A 24594-nucleotide genomic window follows, 5' to 3' on the forward strand; every position below is an offset into this window, starting at 1 on the left:
AGTATCCCCAGCCAGAGAGAGGCGGCAGAATATCACCCACAGTTTCCTCAGTGGGAGGCCCCACATCCCTCTCATCCTCCCACCCTTACCATCTTGGATCCAAGAAGAAGAAATATGTGGTACCATGTGGTTCTCATTACCATGCTCTCCTGTCCCCTAAGGCTCAGATAAACCAAAACTGACTCCTCCCAGAGACTGCTGGCCACCACTAGGGACCCCTGCCCACATCTATCTTTTGCCCATTACCACCCACCTTGTGCCAAAATCTTATGACACACTTTAGTGATAAGGTGGACAAGAGTTCTTACCCTGTTGATTTTGTAAGACAGCAGCTGGTGCCAAAAGACATAGGAAGTGCCCTGAGTTCCCAAGTCAGAAATATAAATAAAAGTGTTCCAAGGGTCAAGTTAGAGTGATCAGAATTAAGGGGATATACAAAAATACTTCAATGGAAAGTCAACCCTGCAGTCGGTTCAACCTGATATTGTTAGTACCCATGGGCCAGCCAACAAAGGTGTGGGAAATAGAGAGAATCAGCAAATTAACAGCAACAAAAGGAGAGTTTCAAAAGCACACGTGAAATTCCTGATCTAAAAATCTAATCCCTGTAGTGTAGTCTCTGGAAGCTTACTTCAACTGTGCCACTGGGCTGAGGTCAGTTCCACAGCTTAACAGTTTCCTGTCAAAGTAGAAGGGGAATATTTTGGTTTTTTTCCCCCCATGTTTCTTCCTTATCCCAATAAGATGTGTCATCTAGTCTTCAACTCACAGCAGCCCTCGGACTCCAAGGTGAGTCAGGCTGGTGGAAGAGCACAAAATCAAATGCTTATGGTTATGGAAAGCTTGAAGACACTTGAGAATACTGTGGGGTTCAGTCAAGCCTCTGTCACCTATTCCTATTCAGATTTTTTCTTGAGAAGGGGTCTGGAAAATTACAGGTGGGTAGGTGGGTATTTAGTTCAGGCTGGCTTGGACCTCACGATGTAGCCCTGACTGGCTTCAAAGCCCTGTGATTCTGCTGCTGGGATCATAGGTATATGTTCCTATGCTTGGCTCAGGCAAATCCTTGTGGATTGTTCTGGTTCAACTTGTATTTTGGGGTTGCACCATAGGCCACAAAATCTCACTAAAGTTAGGGTACACTCTTCATCAAGCAGACACAAATCAGCCAGAGAATATGAAACTGTGTTCAATAAACCCATTTATGGCTCCCAGAATTGTGGCAAGGGAGTCTCTCAGCAGCTGGGGTGCGATTAGTGTGCAGGGATCAGCTGTTGTACGGTTACCCACTGGCCCAACCTCACAGAACACACCACACACCAGGAAAGCAGACCCCTGGCTAGAGTCTGAATGCCAGATCCAAGCCTGGGACAGACCAGCAATGACTAGTTAGAGGTATGCACTCAGTACCAAGGTTCACTACAGACATGCATTCACTTACTCCACCAGCAAGGGAAAAAAATAAGAGTTAATTTACTTTTTATTGCCTCAGAATTCCAAGGTTTAATGTAGCTGTCAGTTTGAGTGCAGTGCAGCTGCTGGCCGATACAATGCAGCCCAGGCCAGCCCAGGTGACTGGGGAAACACATTTCACAGAAATGAACCAACGCACACTCTTGGCTGGTTGTTTGGAGGATATTGACTTGGGGAATCAGATTAACCCTTCAGGCTGGGGTTAGTTCTGCAAATAGCATTAGAAAAGCTCTTCGGTCCAGGGAACTAAGAAGCTTTCTCTCAGGTGGGCCCATAGTTTCTATGTTTCTAAAGTTCTCTCACAACTATATTCCCTGTAAGACTGAGGTGTGGAACATGTGAGGGCATGGCATACCATAGCCATCATCTCCTTGCCTGAAGCTCAGGAGGAGAGACAGTTCTGGTATCTGCCAGGGAAAAGAGTCAGGTAAGACTGTTCCTAGAGCTCTGACAGGCAGGACTAAGGCAGGGTGACAGGTTGTAACGGTCTGGTCAAGGCTCTGTCTCTCTTTCTGGAAAGACCAAGGAAGACTAAGCACTCACACAGTTCTTCATAATTTTACTGGGGGGAAAAGGCTGACTGGTGATTAATATCAAGTACAATGACCCCATGTTACAAGTCTGCAGGGGCCTGTGGAGGTGGCCATTTCCTGTGTAATACCAGCTTGTTTAAACACTAACATTCAAACTCCACAGCTGCAGAACAAACCCGGAAAGAGTTGAGTGAGAAGAAGCCCTGCATTGTGTTTCGGAACTATGGAAGATCAGAGAAGTAGTACAGATGGGAAACAAGTTGGGTTTTGGGTTCCTGGGGTAAAGAGATCTGGAAACAGCCAAGATGGTAAAGAAAGTAGATACAAGGAAGTGGAAAGCCCATTTAGTATACACTCATTGAGAAAAAAAAAACTATCAAGCAAATGCTCAAAAATGTGTATTATCTGCTTTAAAAAAATGTATTTTTGGGTTTGGGAGCACAACTCACTGGATTAACAGACAACCTAAGGCCCTGGCTGCCCTGGAATACTTCTCAGTCAACTGCAGAAAATGGCTTATGTGAGCACCTCATGGCAGAGATGGATATTAAAAAGTCTAACAAGTCTAGCGGCATTAAAAGAATAGTATTTGAGCTTAAATGTTAGTATGTTCTGTCAAAAGTCTGTTTGCAATAGGATGAGCATATGGTTCTGGAACCTCAGTGCTAGGAACTGCAGTAGGCTCTATGATAGGGTGGAGAGGTAGCTCCCTCACTGAGATACAGGGACAACAAAATTTGGGTTTTAGATGTTGCCATGATACAAAGAGGTCACTATTCCAGGAAGACAGGCAGCAAGATACCATGCTCCACTGGGCGGCAGTGGCGCACACCTTTAATCCTAGCACTGAGGAGGCAGAGGCAGGCGGATCTTTGTGAGTTTGAGGCCAGCCTGATCTACAGTGTGAGTTCTAGGACATCCATAGCTGTTACACAGAGAAACCTTGTCTCAAAAAAAAAACCAAACCAAACACCAATCATGTTTCATGAACAAGAGATGTCTACTAGATAAGCATTAGAACAAAAAACTAGTTGTAGACTATCCCCTCAACAATCCTAGTTCATACAAAAGAAGCCAACTAGGTAAGTACCCATACCCAGCCCTAAATCAGTTCTGTCTAGCAGAGCTGTACTGCAACAATGGGATAAGCTTCTCCATGTTCCCAGGCAGTGAAGTTAGAGCTCTACAGTCAGTAATAGATCACTGTAACCTCATCCTAGGATTTCTCATGTACCCAAATGTCTCTCCTATTGTCACATCCCCAAACTCTATCTAGGTTATAGCCTTATTTGATTTTAGTTCTCCCAAGTCATACTCTTATGTATAGCCTCTGTCACACCACCATGGTGTGTTAAACCCATCAGCACTGGGTTTGGGAAAAAGCAGCCCCTAGGGGATCCTGACATCTCCATGGCCTCAGTAGAACCCTTGGCGGCCTCCCTGGTGTGGATTCTCACGGTTCCTGCCTCTCCAAGCTTTTAGCTGTAACCACTCCAACACGTCTTCTCAGTTTAACATACACTGGACCCAAATAACCTTAGCCCAGTGCTGGAAAGTCTCTCCCTGGGGTCAGCTGCTGTGCCCTGCTAGGGGCAGACTAAAGCCTTAGACCAACACCCCTTCCTCTCACAAAGAGTCCTGTGGGAGGAGTGGGGAAAAGACAGAGGCTCCTGCCATGGGAGAGATCATGTGTGCCCTATACTCAGCACTTGGAGGAAGAGGAACCCCTTGGTGCCAGGCTGCAGTGCTGACGCCTCAAACTGGAGCCAGGGAGACTGGGTGGGGAGCCAGGGTAGCAAAGGGGCTTCCCACAGTCACCAGCACTTCCTTCAGGGAAGTGCTGATGGACTATTACTTAGTGACCTCCTAAAATGCTCTTTGTGAAGACGTATTAAGCGTCCTTGAAAGGCTGCCGATTAGATTTGGGATTAGTTCTCATTCAAAGCTGCCTATGAGGGTACGTGAACTAGCTGCTTCTTTAACTCAAGAATTTCTATCTCATCTACAAGGCCAACATATGTGAGCTCCCTGAGGACACACCCCCTTTTCTCTCTGATGATGGAGCCTCAGAGAGCTCCCTAGGAGTTTTTTCAAGTATGCTCTGCAGACTGCATAGGACAAGCAATAGAAAAGCAGCAAGTCCAGGAATTTCTAGATTTTTTTTTTTCTAAACAGTACTCCAATCCAACAGTGTGATAAATGCATCCGAGCTACAATTAGGAAGATATATAGCGTCAGAATGCGAAGGTCTGGGCAGCCTGGTGAAACGCGGGCTCTCCAGAGCCCCAGCTATGTTTCCCATTATGTAACCCTGGTCATGGGCAGACAGCCAGACTCCAAATGAAAAAGAGACTCTGGCTTGGCACTGGTTCTATTTTCCTATCCTCATTCGGGGTCAGCACAGTGTCATACAGCTGCAGAGAAAGCTCTGGGGATTAAACCTGGGAAAGCCTCCAAGACCAGGACCTGGGTTCAAGTACCAGCTGAAAGCAATAAACCAACTGCCACAGCTGGGCTAGGTTTGGATGTTCTCAAAGTCCCCTGACTCTTTCACTTACTGAGAACTAGAGATCAAGATGAGGGAAGATTTGGCTTCAGCAGAAACTGTGAAATGAGGTAGGTTGTCCCACTGCCCTGGCTCTGCCCAAGGTCCTGGGATACAAGCAGTTCCTATGTCTAGGTTCATGAAGACTGCTGCTCAGCTTCTCTTCCCTCAGCTGACATTAACACCTTTCCTCACAGTCACTTGGTGAAGTAGAAAGCAGCTGCCTGCCTTTCCTGCCTCAAGAAAGCCCTGGTGTAGAAGAACTAAGAAACTATACTAGTTGACAGTCAAGTAGGTGGTCCCTCCAAACACTGCAGTCTGTTCTAAAATGACCAAATCCCTCTATACTACCTTTTACAATGGCCAAGGAAGTCACTTGCCACAACCTACTACAATGCTTCTGTATCAAAAATTTTCTGGGATATGAAGCCATTCTATTACACCTTCTAATAGGTCCTTACCTACATGCTAACTCCAGACCTACCAAATGCCACTTGGGGAAGCCACCTGTAAACATTCTCTTATCAGTTCCTCAAGACTAGTGAGATTCTGTCGCTATTATCCTAAGTGTTCCATGTGTGCCTGCCTAGGAACAGGAGATCTGACCAGGGAGAAGAGGAACACAGGCAAAGAGAAGAGAACCAAAAAGACTAATGGTGAGCTTTGGAATCCACCAGGACAGTGTAAGGTTGTATGCTATGAATATCTAACCATATAAGGACAGAGGAGAACAAGTGGAAGGGAAGAAGTAAGGGTCCCATAGGTCAGAGGGATCATCTGGGAATAGATTTCCTAGAGGAAATGCAAGAGGAAATCTATACTATCTGGTCACCTTATCTTAAAATCAGAGAAATCTGTCTTTTCAGAGAAGAAACCCAAGCAAGGACCAACAAAAACAGACAAAGGAGGCTGCAGTAAATGGAAGCCATTTCCTTCTTACGCCATGGAGAGCATTCTTAAACCTTTCAAAATGAAGATCAGCAAGAACGAATTTTTCCAGTGTCATGGGTGTTATGGTTCTGACCTCTGGAGAACTATCTAGGGTATGTCATTCCTTATGGCCTCAAAAGCAAAAGAAGACTTCATAAAAGCCATGGCTGGTAACTCACACCTGTAATACCAGTACACCGAGGTTGAGGCAGAAGGCTTGCCATAAACCTGAAGCCAGCCTGGACTACATAGTGAGTTTCGGGTTAGCCTAGGCTATAAAGCAAAACCTTGTCTCAAAAACCAGATAGACCAAATGAAGAAAAGAGAGAGAAAAGGGTGTCCATAGAGGTTGAATGAGTACAAGACACAAATCTGAAAGGCACAAAGCCACCAAAGCTTGCCAGTGACCTCAAACATGGTAATTATTGGGAGTATGCAGGTAGCCATTTTCAGGGAAATCTAGAAAAGAAGGAAAGTAAAATTCTTAATCCATCTTTCCAATTCTCAGATCTTAAAGGCTAGAAAATGGAACCACCCTCCAAGTTAAACAGACCAGGTTTGCTCTGCTGAACTTAGTCCTTACTTACTTACTTACTTGGGTCAGGCCCAAGGACAGCAACTGCCGCTTGACAATCTTGCATTCCAGAGACAGTCAGCTGCTGATACTGATTGTGTGTGTGTGGGGGGGGGGGGGATAAGAGGAGAGAGAACACAAGAACAAGGGGACCTAATTCCTGACCACACCAACATTTCTACTGCCTAGATTCACAAGAGTGAATGTTCATAGCCACAAAAACTTATTTACTGGGAAGTCACATCCAATATAGTAGTGAGTCAGATTCTTTTTTTTTTTTTTTTTTTGAAGCAAATAGGATTCACGTGTCCCAACCCCTTCTAGCTCCACTGGAGATGGATGTAGTCTGGACCACATGTCCAGCTGCAGATTGAGCCTTTGTCCAAAGATGGGCAGCAGCACACAGAACCAGCAATGGACCATTTGCTCCAACATGCAAAGGGAAAACAAGCTCAGCACCTCTAGCAAATGAAACCCAGCACTTCCTGTATAAGCATCACATTTCCAAAGCCAAACAAAAGCCAAAGGTAGGGAGGGATTAGAGAAGGATAAAGGAAGAAGTACTACAGACGAATTAACAAATCTGATGGCCCAGGACATGGGTGGATCATAGCTAAGGGATCTGTGGATGTGGGATGAGGTGACCCAGAAAGACTCAAGCTCCAGGGACAGATGGTCTGCTTCCTTGTCTATGACAGAAGAAAAGACTACTCAGTGGCCCTTCACACATTAGAATCAGTGGCCTAGACATTTAGAAAGTTGTGTCTTTTCCTAGCTATTTTTTTCCCAAATTGCAAATTGCCTAGTCCACATTACAGATTAATAGCCTAAAAATTTGAGACTGTACATGCTAACTCTTCAGGGATCACTGCTGGGAAATAGCTGCCCCTGGCCATCAGGTCTGTTAGTTCTTTTGTGTGGCTCCAGCTGCCCAACTCGGGGTTCAACCCTGCTCATGAGACTTCAGTCTGGAACACATTTTGGAAACTTGCGAGGGCTCACAGGAAGCAAGTAAACTGTCTGATTCTGGGAGCACTGTCCACACAGTTACAAAGCTAGAGCTAGGGAGGGACCAGGAAAAGCAGGAGTAACAGTTCAGGGATGCCTCATGGGGTGAGGTGCAAGGAATCAACTTGGAAGAAAACTAGGTGAAGAGTCAAGACTACACAGCCCACACAGAAAATTCAGTAACCACTGACCAGAAATCTCTGTTGAAGCCTTCCCCTTGTGGGTCACCCATGAGTCTAGGAGACATACAAGCTGGGCAGGCAATCCTGAGAAACTCTACTCTTTATTCCCCAGCAGCAGGCAAGGTGTCCATACTCCACCCTCTAGTGTTGAGAAGAGCCCAGGGCATGAATGATGAGGTACTAGGTACATATGCTTGTTCCAAAACACATAATCACACAGTTACAAAGCCCCTAGAGCCTAAAGCAGCTTTACACAGGGAAACAAAACAGGCAAGTTGGAAAAAGCTGGGACAAGCAGAGATAGACAGGAAGATAGAGGCAAATCCTCATACAATTATTCCTCCTCCAAAAGAAACATTCATATTAACACACAAAGACAATTAAACTGACAAATATATTATACCTATGTATAAATACGGACAAGGGCAGGAGTTTTCCAGAACATAATGAGGTGTTGGAAAGACGATGGCTCAGTGGTTAAGAGCACTTACTGTACTTGCTTACAGAAGACCCAGGTTCAATCCTCAATGCCCTACATGGTGCCTCACAACTGTCCTTAACTCCAATTCAAGGGGATCCAATCCCCTCTTCTGACCTCTGTGGGCACCAAGCACACATGTAGCATATAGATATACATGTGAGCAAAACATTCATACACATAAAATAAACAATGAATGAATGAATAAATAAATCTAGAAAAGAAAAGGATATTGACATAGATTCAGACACTGGAACAGATCCCGTTGGGGATGGATGAACCCAAACACAGATCCAAAGACACACACACACACACACACACACACACAAACAAACAAACAAACAAAACACATGGATATAAATGGGCAGAGGTCCAGGCCAGAACATATCATATGCATACAACACATACAGCTACAGACTGATACACGTAGACACATATAGGCAGCCAATGACAGGCATATTGAATTAGCCTAGACATACAACCACCCAGAAGTAGAAACACACAGAACTTCGTACTTTGTACAGATAGTCAGTAAGACACATAGATCCTCAGACACACATGTATAAATGAGAACCTGACTGGCAGGCAAGTCTAGTAGACTAAATCCAGAAACAGACAAAGAACACACCTGGTTGTACAACACTCTAGATGTAATTTATGCCAATGAATTGTAAACGTAAAAAACTGTTACAATATCAAATTTCATTATATGTTTTATTACTATTTTGAAACATCAAAATCCACAAAAAACTGCCCTACAAACACAGAGAGCTATGTAGATGATCTATGCAGAACCACATATCTTTAGACACTGCAATACACCTTGTACCAACAGATACCCCTAAAGATACTACAGGGAGACAGAGGAGAGAGAAAGGTGAAGAGACAGAAAGATGAGTGAATAGAGAAAGAAGAGAGATACGCACCCACTCATCCCCCCAGCACACATTATATGCCACAAGGGAGGTGAAAAACACTGAGCACAGAAGGTAACGCAAACAGAGGTGTGATCAATTAACAAAACTGAAAAAAAGATTAAGAAGCGAAGTCTCATATATGCATCAACATATATCCAGACCCTAGCATCAGCTGCAAAGATAGTGAACATGAACAGTATGAAGTGAGGATAAGAAAGTAAGAACAAGGACAAAGAACAAGACAGAGAACTATGGAGCAAGAGAAAAGGGGAGTGTTCAAGAGAAAGGAAAGGACTAGAGGATGGGCCAAAATAACCTAAAACATCAGAGACAAGGAAGGTGTTAAGAGAATGGAAAAAAAAAATCAAGATTCAAATGAGGAAGAAATAAGGAAGCTGTAATGGTTAGGAGGAAGCAGACAATGACTAAGGGACTAGGTAGGGTGGGGTGGTGAGGGATAGGAACACAGGTCACAGTGTGGAAGGAACAGACAAGAAAACTTACTGCAAGGGCAGATCCAAAGATGTGGGTGGAGGATTCCAGGTGTCTGGGTAACCAAGCATCCAATCTGACCAGACTTTGACACTGGGGAGCAGCTCCTTCAGGTCTGGGACGAAGGAAGACACCTTGATGTCATCTTGGTCATCTTGGTCCTCAGGAGAGGACAGCTGAGCTGCAGAGGCAAAGATTGAGAACTGGGCCTATGTATGCTGTGGCCCTTCAGTGAAACCTGGCATGCAGGAACAGCAGCAAACTCTTAGCAAAGGGAGACTAAGTTCATAGGAGAGCTGGACTCAAATGTGAGGTCATGCACCAGCACTTTGGGAACTCTGAAAGTAGAACAAAGAACCAGTGAACTGGCTTTCCTATGGAGACACCTGCTTCTGCTTCACCTGAGGTCCAGCACAACTCTCCACTCTAGCCTCCAGTTCACTCTCTTAATTTCCCTTTTAGCACAGAGCCAAGATGGCACCAGAGTTCCTGCCACAACTGCAAAACTTGAACTTAATCAGAAGGCAATATCAGAAAAAACAAAAAAACAAACAAAAAAACAAATTGCAGGACATTCTACAAAATAAATGGCTTGTACTTCAACAATGTCAAGGTTACAAAGAACAAAGAGAGATAGGTTGAAAGAGACTAAAAAGATACAGTATTTAAATGCAATGTGTGATCCTGGATTAGAGCCCAAGGCAGAACCCACCCCACCACTGCCCAAAGAACATTATTAGAGCTGGGCCTGGGAGCACATGCCTGTCATTCCAGTATTATAGAAAGCTAAGCCAGGAGAATTTTGTACTGAAAGTCAGACTGGGCTACAGAATGACTTTAAAGGTCTCATTCTCAACAAAGAACATAATCAGGGAACTTTGGATTAATTAAACAAGGCCTATAGACTCAATAATGGCACTCTGTCAATACTGATTTACTAATTTTGTTGTTGTTGTTGTTGTTTAAGACAGGAGCTCTCTGTGTAATAGCCCTGGTTATCCAGGAACTCACTTTGTAGACCAGGCTGGTCTCAAACTCAAATAGATCCTCCTGCCTCTGCCTCAGGAGTGCTGGGACTAAAGCCATGTGCCACTACCGCCTCATCCTAATTTTGCTTTTTAAATTGATTTTGTTTTTAATTATATGTACATGCTTTGTAAACATGCCCTGGAGCTGCAGGTGGTTGTGAGTGCTGGGAACAGAACTATATTCCCTATAAGAGTAATATATAGCCGGGCGGTGGTGGCGCACGCCTTTAATCCCAGCACTTGGGAGGCAGAGGCAGGAGGATCTCTGTGAGGTCGAGGCCAGCCTGGTCTACAAAGGGAGTTCCAGGACAGGCTCCAAAGCTACAGAGAAACCCTGTCTCGAAAAACCAAAAAAAAAAAAAAAAAAAAGAGTAATATATAATCTTAGCCACTGAGCCATTGCTCTAGCCCTGATTCCCTTATTTGTTTGTTGTTTTTTCTTAATATTTAATTTAATTTAATTTTTATTTTATGTGCATTGCTTGTTATTTTGCCATGGGTATCAGGTACCCTGGAACTGGAGTTACAGAGAGTTGTGAATTGCCATGTGGGTGCTGTGAACTGAACCCAGGTTTCTGGGAGAGCAGTCAGTGTCTTAATCCCCGAGCCATCTCTCCAGCCCCCTTGTCTGTTGTTTTGCTAGGCATATAATCCAGGACTTGTAAATGATAGGCAAATACTCTACCATTGAGCTATATTCTCAGTCCTCAGATCCTGGTAAGTGTTAAGATATTGTCCTTGTGGGGTTGGAGAGATGGTTCAGTGATAAAGAGCACTGACTGCTCTTCCGGAGGATCTGGGTTCAGTTCGCTGCACCCACAGGGCAACTTGTAGCTGTCTATAACTCCAGTTCCAGTTCCAATCTCACACAAACACACATTCTGACAAAACACCAATGCACATAAAATAAAAATAAGTAAAACATTAAAAAAAAAAGATATTTTCCTTGCTGGATAGAAGTAGCGCATGCCTTTAATCCCAGCATTTGGGAGGCGAGACAGGTGGAGCTCTAAATTCCAAGTCAGTCTGGACTACAGAGTGAGTTCCAGGACATCCAGGACTACACAGAAACCCTGTCTCAAAAAATAAAACAAAACAAAACAACCCAAAAAACGAAAGTCCCGAGTGTGACGAAGCACAAGCACAAAGTCAAGTATTTAGATCTAAAGAGTCACCACACTTGCCACTTAAGATCAAATAACTCAGAACAAAAAATAACTGTAATTTAATAATAATAAAATATAAGCCGAGCGGTGGTGGCGCACGCCTTTAATCCCAGCACTCAGGAGGCAGAGGCAGGCGGATCTCTGTGAGTTCGAGGCCAGCCTGGTCTACATGAGCTAGTTCCAGGACAGGAACCAAAAGCTATGGAGAAACCCTGTCTCGAAAATCCAAAAAAAAAAATAATAAAATATATGTGAAAAACAATAAGCATAAATGTGTATGTGTAAAGACAGAAAACCTAAAGAAGATATTTTTTAACAACTTCGGAGACTAGAAGATGCATATATAAAAGTGCTTTGCATTATTCTTTTAAATTCTGTTTATTATTTCTCTCTCTCTCTCTCTTTCTCTCTCTCTCTCTCTCTCTCTCTCTCTCTGTGTGTGTGTGTGTGTATGCATATGACATGGGACAACTTTGTGGAGCTAATTCTTTCCTTCCACTTTTCAATGGGTTCTGAAGGTCAAATTTAGTTGTTAGGCTTTAATGCTTTACCTACTGTGCCATATTGCTGGCTCTGTTTTTGTTTTTTTTGAGACAGGGTATCATGCAATCCAATCTGATCTCAAACTCTCTATATAGCTAAGAGTGACCCTGAACACTTAAATCTTCCTTTCTCTACCTCCTGAATCACTGGGATTACAGGCATGAGCCATTAAACTCATTCTATAAGTGTGAAATTGTTTCAAAACACAAGTTGTCCCTACCTTTGAACGAAATGCAATTAAAGAAGCAGGAGGCACTCACAGCACTGGTAGAATGGGATAACAGAGGGAGTGGTTTTGAAACTGATACAGGAGCTGAGAGGAAGCTAAGACCTTAGCTGTACTTTTCTTGGCTAACAGTAATCTAAAGTAGAATTCTAGGGTAACATAAAGGATCTAGCATATACCTCAAGGCAAGAGCTAGTAATACCCACTTAGACCAGTGAGTTCAAGATAGCTGGCCCACAGTGAATGTAACAGCTACCACATACCAAAAAAAGACACAAATATAAAAGCATAGAAATATAGATTATGAAAACAAAGGGAAACTTGTTCAGTCTCTAGCACTGGGGAGATAAGAAAATGGAAGGGAGAACTCATTACTAGTCTTCAGATCTTTTTATTTGTTTTTACTTTTTTTTGTGGGTGTGGGTGTAGGTGTTTTGCTTGCGTGTTTGTCTGTACACCACTTGTATTCCTGATATCCCGAGAGGCCAGGAGAGGACATCAGATCCCCTGCAATTGGTGTTACAGATAGTTATTAGCTATTATGTGGGTGCTGGGAATCAAATAAGGGTCCTCTGGAAGAGCAGTTCTTAACCACTGAGCTATCCCAAGTTCCTCATTAGGAACTTTTTCTTTTCCTTTTTTTTTTTTTCTGGAGACAGGGTTTCTCTGTGTAGCTTTGGACCCTGTCCTGGAACTCACTTTGTAGACCAGGCTGATCTTGAATTCACAGAGATCTACCTGCATCTGCCTCCCGAGTGCTGGAATTAAAGGCATGCACTACCACTGCTCAGCCTTCTTTAGACCTTTCCAAAGATAAAAGAACCAGTAAAAAGCCAGGTGTTGTGATATATGCCTTTAGTCACAGCATTGGGGAAGCAGAGGCAGGTAGATCTTTTATAAGTTCAAGAGGTCTGCCTGGTCTACATAGAGAGTTCCAGGCCAGCAAGGACTACACAGTGAGAGAGATCCTGTCTATAAACGAACGAACAAATGAATGAAGGAATGAATTAATAAAAAAGCCAAGAAACAAAAACCCCACATAAGAGCCCATAGGTAAAATGAAGTTCCTACTTACCAAAAAGAAAAAGGAAAGGAACAGAGCCAAAGAGGAAAGAAGGCCTGACAGACAACAAAAGAGGGGAATGCTAGAAGAAAGAAGACCAGAGAGCAGGGAGAAAACTGAGCACCAGCACTCTGAGGTTCATCTAGATAGGGTTGGGCAACTGGAAAATCCAATGGCCAAGGACCTCCTGCTTACCTTTGGCAGAGTCCTTAAGTAAACATGTGCAGCGCTGTACCAGTAGAGAAAACATAGCCAAGCCCAATGATGTAGCTTGTTCCTGGATCACAGAGCGACACTCCTCTGAGAAGCAGTCTACAAAAAAGCAAAGGAAACTCCATCACACTAAAGCATCCAAGTGCACCTTGATGTCCTACAGAAGGGCTCCCTGGCCACACTGCTCAGCTACTTTTCTTCCTCTAAAAATACAGATGATGATAGTAAGTAAGCTCTCTCTTGAAGTAGATTTATGTGACTTTGTATTATATATGGAGCAATTACTAGCATGCCCTGCACACAGCTTGATAATAACACAAGATCCCCTGTGTAACTCTTAAAATTTTAATTTATTATTTTTAATTAAAAAACATCACTTAGCCGGGCAGTGGTGGCGCACGCCTTTAATCCCAGCACTCGGGAGGCAGAGGCAGGTGGATCTCTGTGAGTTCGAGGCCAGCCTGGTCTACAAGAGCTAGTGCCAGGACAGGCTCCAAAGCTACAGAGAAACCCTGTCTCAAAAAACTAAAAAAAAAAAAAAAAAAAAAAATCACTTATTACATGGATCTACAATTTAAAAAAACCAATTTTGGGTCCTTTTTGAATACACAGTATGAGAAATTTCCAACAAAGAAAGTGTATGTAAGCAGGCAATGCCACAAAGATACTTTCATTTCTAGACTGCTCAAGGGTTAAAGAATTGGAAAGGTGTAAAATATTGCATAACTAACTCAATTACATTCTGTATTTTTGCTTGTTTGTTTTTCAAGACACAGGGTTTTGTGTGTGTGTGTGTGTGTGTGTGTGTGTGTGTGTGTGTGTGTGTGTGTGTGTGTAGCTTTGGAGCCTGGCACTCGCTCTGTGGACCAGGTTGGTCTCAAAATCAAAAAGATCCGCCTGCCCCTGTCTCCCAAGTGCTGGGATTAAAGGTGTGCCACCACCACCACCCAGCTGTATCCTCTATTTTTAATTTTATTTTTTAAATTATCTTAATTCATTGATAATTTCATACATGTATATAATGTAGATTGAGGAAGCAGGGACAGAGAGGACTCTCCATCCTCTTTCTCCTCATTAGTCATTCTGAACCCCTAGTACTTTCCTAACAAGTACTTTTAATTAATATTGGTGGGTCACTTAAAAAAAAAAAAGAGGGTGCGGGGCGGTGGTGGCACACGTCTTTAATACCAGCACTTGGGAGACAGAGTTAGGTGAATCCCTGTAAGTTCAAGGCCAGTCTGGTCTACAAGAGCTAGTTCCAGGACAGCTAGGACTATTAGACAGGGAAACCCTGTCTCGGGCGGGTGTGTGTGTGTGTGTGTGTGTGTGTGTGTGTGTGTGTGTGTGTGTGTGGAGCGGGGAGGTACATAATATCTAAATGCATTCATATATGAAATTACCAAAGAATAAATAATGTTTTTAAAAGACATGAAAGGGGCTGGAGTCTGGCTTTGGAATCAGAGCACCTAGATGAAGCTCACAGTTATTTTTAACTCTCAAGGGATCCAGTGCTCTCTCTGGCCTCCCTAGGCACTAGACATGAACATGGTCTATGTATTTACATGCAAGCAAAACATACATATAAAAAAAAAGTTGTTAAGGCAAAGTAAGTTTACCTTATTAAATTTTCTTTGCTTTAATTTTTTTTTTTTTTTTTTTTTGGTTTTTTGAGACAAGGTTTCTCTGTGTCTTTGAAGCCTGTCCTGGAACTAGCTCTTGCAGACCAGGCTGGCCTCGAACTCCCAGAGATCCGCCTGCCTCTGCCTCCCGAGTGCTAGGATTAAAGGCATGCGCCATTTTAATTGTTAATGAAAACTATGGTATTAAAACCTTATTCCATCAGCAGGAGCACAATCAACAACAGATTTAAAACTTATCTTCTTGAGCTGGATGGTGGTGGCACACACGGACGGTGGTGGTACACACGTTTAATCCCAGATCTCAGGAGGCAGAGGCAGGGGGATCGCTGTGAGTTCGTGGCCAACCTGGTCTTAAAAGAGCTAGTTCCAGGACAGACTCCAAAGCTACAAAGAAACCCTGTCTTGAAAAACAAAAAATAAAACAACAACAACAAACCTCATCTCCTTGGATCACCAACTTTAGTTTTAGGCCTAGTTCCTCTACTATATTCCTCATCCTAAAATAGCACACATGAGACACAAAAGCACATTAGCCTACTTTTGCTGAATGGATTACTTTTATAGAGAACAATGCTTATCACAAAATGTACTTGATCAGTGTTAGCTTCCCTCCCACCCCCCACCTCCAAAGCTAAAAGAGTAACTCTGGCTCCTAATACTAGCACCCTCATCTCTAACTCTTACATCCTGACTTTAACTCCCTTCTAGCTTTAGGTTACTGAAAAAAGTCACTCTGTTGATGGGCAGAACTAGTCTTTGATAGGGGCTACATAATACTCCCATCTACACAATCACAGCTATTCCTAAGTCTTCGCCACAGGAGCAAGGATGATAGAGCATACAATGCCTAACCCTAGACATGAGAAACCAGCTCCTGCTCAGAAGGGTTCAACATACTGAATAGCATACAGGGAGCAATCCTTTTGTGGCTTTTCCACTCTCCCTCCAGAAGCCCAATGGTTCCAAATGTCATCCTCTAACTTTACAACTCAACTGTGGCAGGCAGTAAAGAAGTGGTAATAATCTATGACATTTAAGTGAATCACCAGGCAGTGGTAGCACACACCTTTAATCCCAGCACTCGGGAAGCAGAGAAAGGTGGATCTATGAGTTTGAGGCCAGCCTGGTCTACAGAGCAAGTTCCAGGACAGACTCTAAAGTTACAGAAAAACCCTGTCTTGAAAAACCAAAAAAATAAAAAATAAATAAAAAAAAATATCACTCCCACACTTCTAGTTTTCTGCTAAGGAAAAACTCTTGTTTAAAAGAAAGGAAAGCCGGGCGGTGGTGGCGCACGCCTTTAATCCCAGCACTCGGGAGGCAGAGGCAGGCGGATCTCTGTGAGTTCGAGACCAGCCTGGTCTACAGAGCTAGTTCCAGGACAGGCTCCAAAACCACAGAGAAACCCTATCTCGAAAAACCAAAATAAAAAATAAAAAAAAAAAATAAAAAAAATAAAAGAAAGGAAAACATACTTACGGGATAACTGTCTAAAAAAAAAGAAAGAAAGGAAAACAAGTGAGATGGCTTAGTTGGTAAGGGGCACTTGCCACTAAGCCTTACAACTTGAGTTAGACTGCTGAAATCCACATAGTGGAAGGAGAGAAGTGATTCTGGAAAGTTGTTCTCTGGTTCTCACACTTACATTATAGCATGTGCACACACAGGAATGCACAATGTACAGGTGTACAGACACACACAAACACAATACAAACACATGCACAAGTAAATGTAATAATTCTTAAAAAAGAGACAGAAAAGAAACAAGCATTTAAGAACCAAGAGAAGAAAGGATACGAGCAAAGAAGAGGAAGACCTGTAACTCATCCCAAGAAAAGCTGCAATGTCTCCCTGCTCCTCCAGCCATAGGCAGCAGCACTGCCAATTCCATTTTATCTTAGTATGGATTCCTGCAAGCCACTGCCAGTAGCCTGCTTTTACTAAGCAACGAAGCCTAGATGAAGGAATAAAGCCAGGGCAGAGGAAGGTGGGAGAGAATGAGTAGAAGTCACAGTTTGATAGCTGAAACAGCTGATCAAATTAACATCTCATCAACTAGTCATCTTAGGAAGACGTCACCTACAAATTAAACGCTACAGGAATAGAGGAAGATAGATGTCTTTGCTCCAAAAAACTGGCTATAGTAGTTTATTCTCAATAGAGATAAAACTGGCCAGTGGGAGATTATTTTCTCCAAGTTCATGTCTACTTTTATGATAAACAGAAATCTCAGACTGGATCATCTCTCAGAGTTCAGGGTGGGAGCTATGGGCAGAACAGGATGAAAGAACTGCTTAAAAGCAATGGTTATCTGTGGCCTCTGAAGAGTCTGCTGCTGGCTACTGCAGTAAGGTATAAAATCAGGAAGGTATCAACAGGAACCTCTGGTGCAGAAATGGAGAACAGTCTGAAGGCAGTTTTGCAGATGCCTTGCAAGGTTATGTCACTTTAACCTCTCTATCACCAAGCTCTCCTAGGCAAAGGCTCCAGAGCACACTACCTACTTGTTGGGTGGCTCAACTGGTGAAGAGGTACAAACTAGGAAGGTAGTATGCCCTGCTTAAGCAGGTAGATGTATCTCAAGTTATCCAAGAATGTCTGAGTCTTGGTCAGCCCTAGTCTGGCCTTGCTATCTGACAATACTTAACAGAAGGCCTGTTCTCCATGGCTTAGTGATATGACAGGCACATATTAAGCATCTATGATGTGCTAGATTCCACAGAGAATATAGCTACAAATAATTGTGGGTTGTTTTTTCTTTTTTTTTCTTTTTTCTTTTTATTTTTTTGTAACTAAAGGATGCATCAGTAGGCTGAGTAAAATTATCATTTAACCATGTAACCATAACACCCATGGACCCAAAACATTTTAAGTGAAAATGTACTGTGTGTGTAGTATATTCAGGAAGTTCTTGTATCATACAGATACCATTCCCTGAAATACTCATTCGTATGACAGTGGGTAGGAAAATAGCATCTAGAGTCCAGAGTCCACCTCCTTTATGACTAGGAAACTGGGCCTCATCTGGTGAACATCCATATATATCCCTGAAGTTGGGCTGGGTAGGCCACGAAGTGATGTGGGTGGGGAGGAAAAGGCATTGTTTGTCTTGATATTTGTCTGGTTCCTCTGGCTTTGTGTCAGGTAGCAGAGGCTGACATGAGCTGAGGAACTCATTAACATTGTGAAATAGCCTTTCCCCTTCTTTCCAAAAGCAGGTTTTCTTAAGGATTTAGGGGATGGTTTTGGCTAAGGACATCAGACGGAAATATTTCTTACCAAGAAAGTCGGCTGAGGTCTAAAGTTGGTTTTGCCCCTTCCTACAAGTGGGCAAGTGACCATACTTCCCAGTGCTCCTATGGCCAAATAAATACCTGCTCAGGCAGAAATGTTCTTCTTGCTCCTATGTAACAGGGAGACTTTCTCATTTTCTGAGAATTTATTCATGGAAAACATAAACCAACTGTCGTCAAAGTTGTATGAAATCAGGAAATGGGGCGGCCGGGAGAAGGCTGCCATGTGGCCGGATGTTATGTATTTCTAATTAGTGCTATACATCTTTCAACAGCAAGTGTCCTTCTGCTGGAAGCACAACACACTGCCCTTGTTATTGTAACTGTCAGAGAAGTGCTTAAACAGATAATCTCCAGGAAAAGTGATAAACACGTCCCCTCTCCCACCAGTGTGTGTGTGTGCAATGGTGCTGCCAAAGCATAGCTGTGCCTGATGGCTCCAGGATGGCAAAGCATCCTCTTGCAGGAAATGGGAGTGAGGCAGGAGTGGTTGAGAGGGGATAGAAGGGAAACAGAGTAGAGGCAGGCCCACCTGCTTGGACCTATAAGCCCAGCCAAGAGACAGTGACTCAGAATCACTGCTTTTGATCAACTCCTAAAGATAGGGTACTAAGTCTGTATAAGAGAAAGATTTGGAGAAAACCCTAGTAGTGGGATGGGGTTTGGCTGGTCATAGAAAAAAACTTGCCAGCAATGAAACCAGCAGAATTCTCTTAGTACACAGCCAGCTTCCTGGGAAGAGGATGGGAACAGTATTGAAAGACTGACTCAGGGTGAGTGATACCTAAGTCCACTACCCTGACAGCAGTTGGGAAGGAGTCAGAGGGCACTGGATTCACCAGTGATTCTATCACAGACAAGCAACTACCTTTTTGCCTTACTAATAACTTAAAAAAAAAAAAGCAGTCGGCCACTTGGCCACTTCTTTGCTGATTCCCTTTTCCCCACCTACTCTCAGAGGAAATGAATGGCCAGACACCTCCAAAGTAGCACCACCTGGAGGCAATCTGTTGGCTCTTTTGTATCTTTAAGACATCAAGCTGCTTCTCTCATGATCTCATGAGTCAGTCACCAATTAGATACAGGGCTGGCATAGTTCCTGTGCAATCCACCCAAACCTCCTTGTCTACAGGAAGTGGGCAGAGAGAGTCCCCCTTTCTTGTTGCTTGAGCCACAGAGTTCCCTGAGGCAGCTGCTGGCTAAAGAGGAGGTAGGAGAAGGCAGTAAGATCTCAGATCATAAGGAGCAATGTTCTTGCCCGTGGGGCATTTTATTCCCTGAAGTATGGAATGAATGAGTCAGAAGAATGGATCACTGATAGATCCAAGCAACATACTCATGCACAATGGTGGAAGAGTTAGATGAACTAGGTCTAAGGCAAGCTATGACATACCCTAAATGGTACAGTCAAGAGATAAGACAGAGGGACATGGAAAATAATGTTTCTTCCTGATATGAGCCTTCACTGACATACCTGATGCTTCTATTGGGTCTAAGACTGTAAAACTGTCTTTTTTTTTCTTCAGGGGGGAAGTTTTTCTTTTTTATGTTTATTCATACACTGTTCTGCCTGCATGCCAGAAGAGAGCACCAGATCTCATTAAGGATGGTTGTGAGTCATTGTGTGGTTGCTGGGAATTGAACTCAGGACCTTTGGAAGAGCAGCCAGTGCTCTTATTAATCTCTGAGCCATCTCTTCAGCCCCTGAAAAGTTTTTTTTTTTTTTTTGAGACAGGGTTTCTCTGTAGCTTTGGAGCCTGTCCTGGAACTAGCTCTTGTAGACCAGGCTGGCCTCGAACTCACAGAGACCCCCCCCCCCCCCCGCCTCTGCCTCCCGAGTGCTGGGATTAAAGACATGAGCCACCACCGCCCAGCTCCCTGAAAAGTTCTTTTCAAAGTAGTATTTATAGGGGAAAAACAATCTAAACTTCCTACTAAAATGACCACTCCCATTTTGAAAAAAAAATTTATCTAGGTGTGCAATTGTAGAGGATAGAAATTTAAATAGAAGCCAGGTGGTGGAGCACACCTTTAATCCCAGCATTCAGGAGACAGAGGCAGGCGGATCTCTGAGTTTGATGCCAGCCTGGTCTACAGAGTGACAGTTAACGTTGTTTTCCAGGATAGTTAGGGCTGTTGCACCCTGTCTCAAACCCCCAGGCCCCCTCCCCTGCAAAAAAAAAAAAAGAAAAGAAAAGAAAAAAAGAAAGAAAGAAAAGAAAGAAATAGGATTCTGCCCATGGGAAGGTGATAATCTAGTAATAAAGACAAGTCATGCCTTTTGTCCCTGAAAAGAAAGTAAAGTAATTTCATCTAGTATATATTAATGGTTTCATGGAAGAGACTATTTCTCGGTTGGGCTATAAGATAGTAGCATTAAAAGAAATGGTTGATGCAAGGATTGTGTACATTATACAAGGGATAACGTGGACTTGACCTGAACAGACAGTAAAGGAGCACTACTCAAGATTCCTGAATGAAGTAATGTTGGATATTTTGTCAAGATTAATCTACTGAAGAGTTTAGTGGAGGAGTATGTGCCTAGGATAAATGAGGCCCTGAGCTCAATCCCAGACACAGTCATACACATACCATTAACCTAGTAAAACACAATAGGTTAAGCAGCTAAAAAGGAGTAATGGTGGCAGTTAGAAAGCTAATAGAGAATGAATTCATTTGAATTTAGAGAAATTATGTAATTATGTGGGTAGGGCTTAGTAATTTAAGGTCAATTTCAGGTACATGGGCCAACCTAGGCTCCAAGAGACATTGTCTCAAAAACAACCAAGAAAGAAAATTTGTATAAAGAGCACTTCTTAACCATTCTTACTAATAAGCAAGTGACATTTGCAAGCATGGAAAGTCTTCTAGGAGGAAGGTGAGAGAAATGAAAACAAATGATGTTGGGAGGGGAAGGAAAAGGTGACTACTGCAACAGAGACCATCTCTGTGGCACTCTCCACCAGCTCCAGAAGGCTGGAGGACTCAAGAAAGATAACCCCACAGGAGATGCAGAAAAGGAGTTGAGACCCAGTATTGAGGCACCTGGAGACAGGGAAGTGTATCTCAAGGACTCCCCAGCTTCCCACCCCCACCCCAACACACACTTGGTTCTGGGCCAAACCCTGTCTTTCTAGAACAAAGACACTTCAGGGGGTAAGAGTTGCTGGAGTAAGCCTGGGAAGTCTGAACTGCTATCCCTGTGGAAGCTATTAGATAGTCAGCACTTCATTTGTTTCCAATTCTAGGAGGAGTGCCGCTCTAGGCTGTGGGGTGAGAGGCTTGTCTCTGACGTAATCAGGAAGCAGCTGCAAAATTAAGGAATCCCTCATGACATCATAAAAAGGGTCAATGGTTTACTGGGGAAAGTATAAAAATTAATTATATATCCCCACATGACTCCTTTCTCCTAAATCTCTATATAGGCCCCTTTTACCCTCACACATTCTCTATCAGCAACACCAAGAAGCTGCTCAATGGACGAAATACAAAAGGGCAAAAATCCAAGTCAGGTTTTCTCTGTTATCCTCAAATTCAGGGGTTTGCCTGCCTCTGCCTCCTCAGTGCTGGGATTAAAGAAAGGCATGTGCCACTACTGCCTGGTTCCATATGTGGTTTTCAAAGGCTTGTGACTCATGCTCCGCACTTGACCTGTGCCTCTCTCCTTACACAAACCCAGAGCACTCCAACTACAGTTCTACATAAATAAGCCTGAGATGATGACAATGTGGAAATTTTAAAAAAATAACATTTATAATAACATTGAAATGTGTAGAATTATGCTGAGAATTACAAAGTGCTGATGAAAAACAGTCAAAGAGGATCTTGATAACTGGAGATATTTACATCATGTTGGGAAGACCTACACTGCAGTTGTAAATTTTTCTGTAAACTGTACCTTTACTCCAACTGAGATTTTTTTAAAAGTCTTCATGGTTTTAATAGTATACTCAGGAGGCAGGGCAGGTGGATCTCTGGGAGTTCCAGTCAGCCCAGTTCTAGGCCAGTCAGGGTTATATAGTGAGATCCTGTCCCAAAAAACAAACAAAACCAAATGCAATGATACTTTGTTTCTGTTTTAACAAATAAAGATTGCCTGAGTTCAGAGCTAAACTACTAGGGGCCAGGGAATGCTGGCACACACCTTTATTCCCAGAACTCTGTTCGCTCAAGGCCAGTCCTGAGCTAACAGGAGACTGAATCTGTCTAAAAGAGAAAGAGAGTTCACACAAAGGTGATCCCAGCACATGGAATCCCATGCCTTTTATCCCAGCGCTAGGGAGGAGGAGTAATATGGCTGGGCAGAGAGAGGCATATAAGGCAGAAGGAGACAAGAGCTCAGTGCAGTCTGGAGATGCAGTCAGAGGACAAGCATCAGCAGAGGTAAAGCTCTAGTGGTTGGCTGCATTGCTTCTCTGTGCTCTCAGTTTTCATCCCCTAATAATTCTGGGCTTTTATTAAGAACAATTAGAATTCACGCTACAAACAAACCTCATAAAATATTTCTGTAGGGGCTGGAGAAATGGCTCAGTGGTTAAGAGCACTGACTGCTCTTCCAGAGGACCCGGGTTCAATTCCCAGCACCCACATGGCAGCTCACAACTGTCTGAAGATCCAGTTGCAGGGGATCTGACACCTTCACACCAATGCACATAAAATAAAGTTAAATAAACCATAAAAAATATTTTAAAAAAAGATTTCTGTAGACAAAGATAAGCAAAAAAGCTTATTCTAAACTTGTATTGAAAGGCAAAGAGCCTAAACAGCAAAAAGAGTTTCAGAAAAAAACAAAACAAAGAGAAAAGACGCATGACTCCTGGTGCAGGCTCAAAAGAAAGAAGAGAATTTGTTCTTTCCCGTTTCTCCTCCATCTTTTTAAGGCATGTTTCTTTTTTTAGATTTACTTAATAAGTATAGGTGTTCTGCCGCTTGTATATCTATGCACTATGTTTACATCTACTGTTTGTGGAGGCCAGAAGAGAGTGTCAGATCCCCTGGCATTGGAGTTGAAGACAGTTGTGAGCTGCCATGTGGGTGTTGAGAACCGAGCTGGTGTTCCGAAGAGCAGACAGTGCTCTTAACAGAGGAGCCATTTACCAGCCTTTTTTTTTTTTGGTAAGAGTTTCACTATGGGCTGGAGAGATGGCTCAGCGGTTAAGAGCATTGCCTGCTCTTGCAAAAGGTCCTGAGTTCAATTCCCGGCAACCACATGGTGGCTCACAACCATCTGGAATGAGGTCTGGTGCCCTCTTCTGGCCTGCAGACATACACACAGACAGAATATTGTATACATAATTAATAAATAAATATTTAATTAAAAAAAAAAGAGTTTCACTATGTAGCCCTGGCTGGCCAGAAACTTACACAGATCCTAACTCCCAAGCACTAAGATTAAAGGCGTGGGCCACCATGACTAGCAGAAAGTCTTTCAAAAAATGGTGCTGAACCAATTAAATATTCATATAACCCCTAAAGAATCTTAATATAATTTTATACCTTATATAAAAATAACTCAAAACTTCCTTGAACTAGGTGAAAAACTCTAAGGCCCTGCTTCTGCCTCCTGACTGCTGTGATTAAAGGGGGATTTCTAAGACTTTAATGTTAAAGCTCCAGTCCAGAAGAGCTGGAACAGATGACAGACTTTTATATATAAAAATAAAAACCTTGGGGTTGGAGAGATAGCTCAGTGGTTAAGAGTACTTGATGCTCTTGCAGGGGATGAAGGTTCGATTTACAGAACTAGGTGATGTGCCAACCTCCTCTAGTTTCTTTGGGCACCATGCATGAATGTACTACACACATAAAAAACATTCAAGCAAAACATCCACATACATAAAAACAAAAAAAGAAAAGGAAGAGGAAGAACATGATGAATTACATCCACCACTATGGCCTGGAGAGATGGATGGCTCAGTGAGTAAGAACACTGAGCTCTGTTCTTCTAGAAGACTCTGGTTCAGTTTCTAGTACCCACAAGGCAGCTCATAACCGTCTGTGACTCCAGTTGCAGGCAATTTGGTGCCTTTTTGTGCCATGAGATCATGCATGCATGTGGGGCTCATAAAGCTCACACAACTACACATACATATAAAAATAAAAGATAAATAATTTAAGAAATGAAAACCTGGGGTTGGAGAGATGGCTCAGCAGTTAAGAGCACTAGCTGCTCTTCCAGAAGTCCTGAATTCAATTCCCAGCAACCACATGGTGGCTCACAACCATCTGCAATGGGATTGGATGTCCTCTTCTGGTGTGCACGAAGACAAAGCACTCATGTACATAAAATA

At 43.0% G+C, this 24594-nt stretch overlaps 1 protein-coding gene across 3 annotated transcripts in view; it reads right to left on the reverse strand.

Moving 5' to 3' along the window:
• Smg6 (SMG6 nonsense mediated mRNA decay factor) overlaps window positions 1-24594 on the reverse strand; it is a 241036-nt gene that overhangs the window by 116247 nt on the left and 100195 nt on the right. For all 3 annotated transcript variants that reach the window (XM_075991665.1, XM_075991667.1, XM_075991666.1), the window contains exons 11-12: window positions 13354-13470; window positions 9145-9313 (exon numbers count right to left, since the gene is read on the reverse strand). In XM_075991665.1, the coding sequence (XP_075847780.1) occupies window positions 9145-9313; window positions 13354-13470 (286 nt within the window). The remainder of the gene's footprint in view (window positions 1-9144; window positions 9314-13353; window positions 13471-24594) is intronic.

The sequence above is a fragment of the Microtus pennsylvanicus genome, chromosome 11, assembly GCF_037038515.1.
Source record: "Microtus pennsylvanicus isolate mMicPen1 chromosome 11, mMicPen1.hap1, whole genome shotgun sequence".
In the NCBI taxonomy this organism is placed as follows: domain Eukaryota; kingdom Metazoa; phylum Chordata; class Mammalia; order Rodentia; family Cricetidae; genus Microtus; species Microtus pennsylvanicus.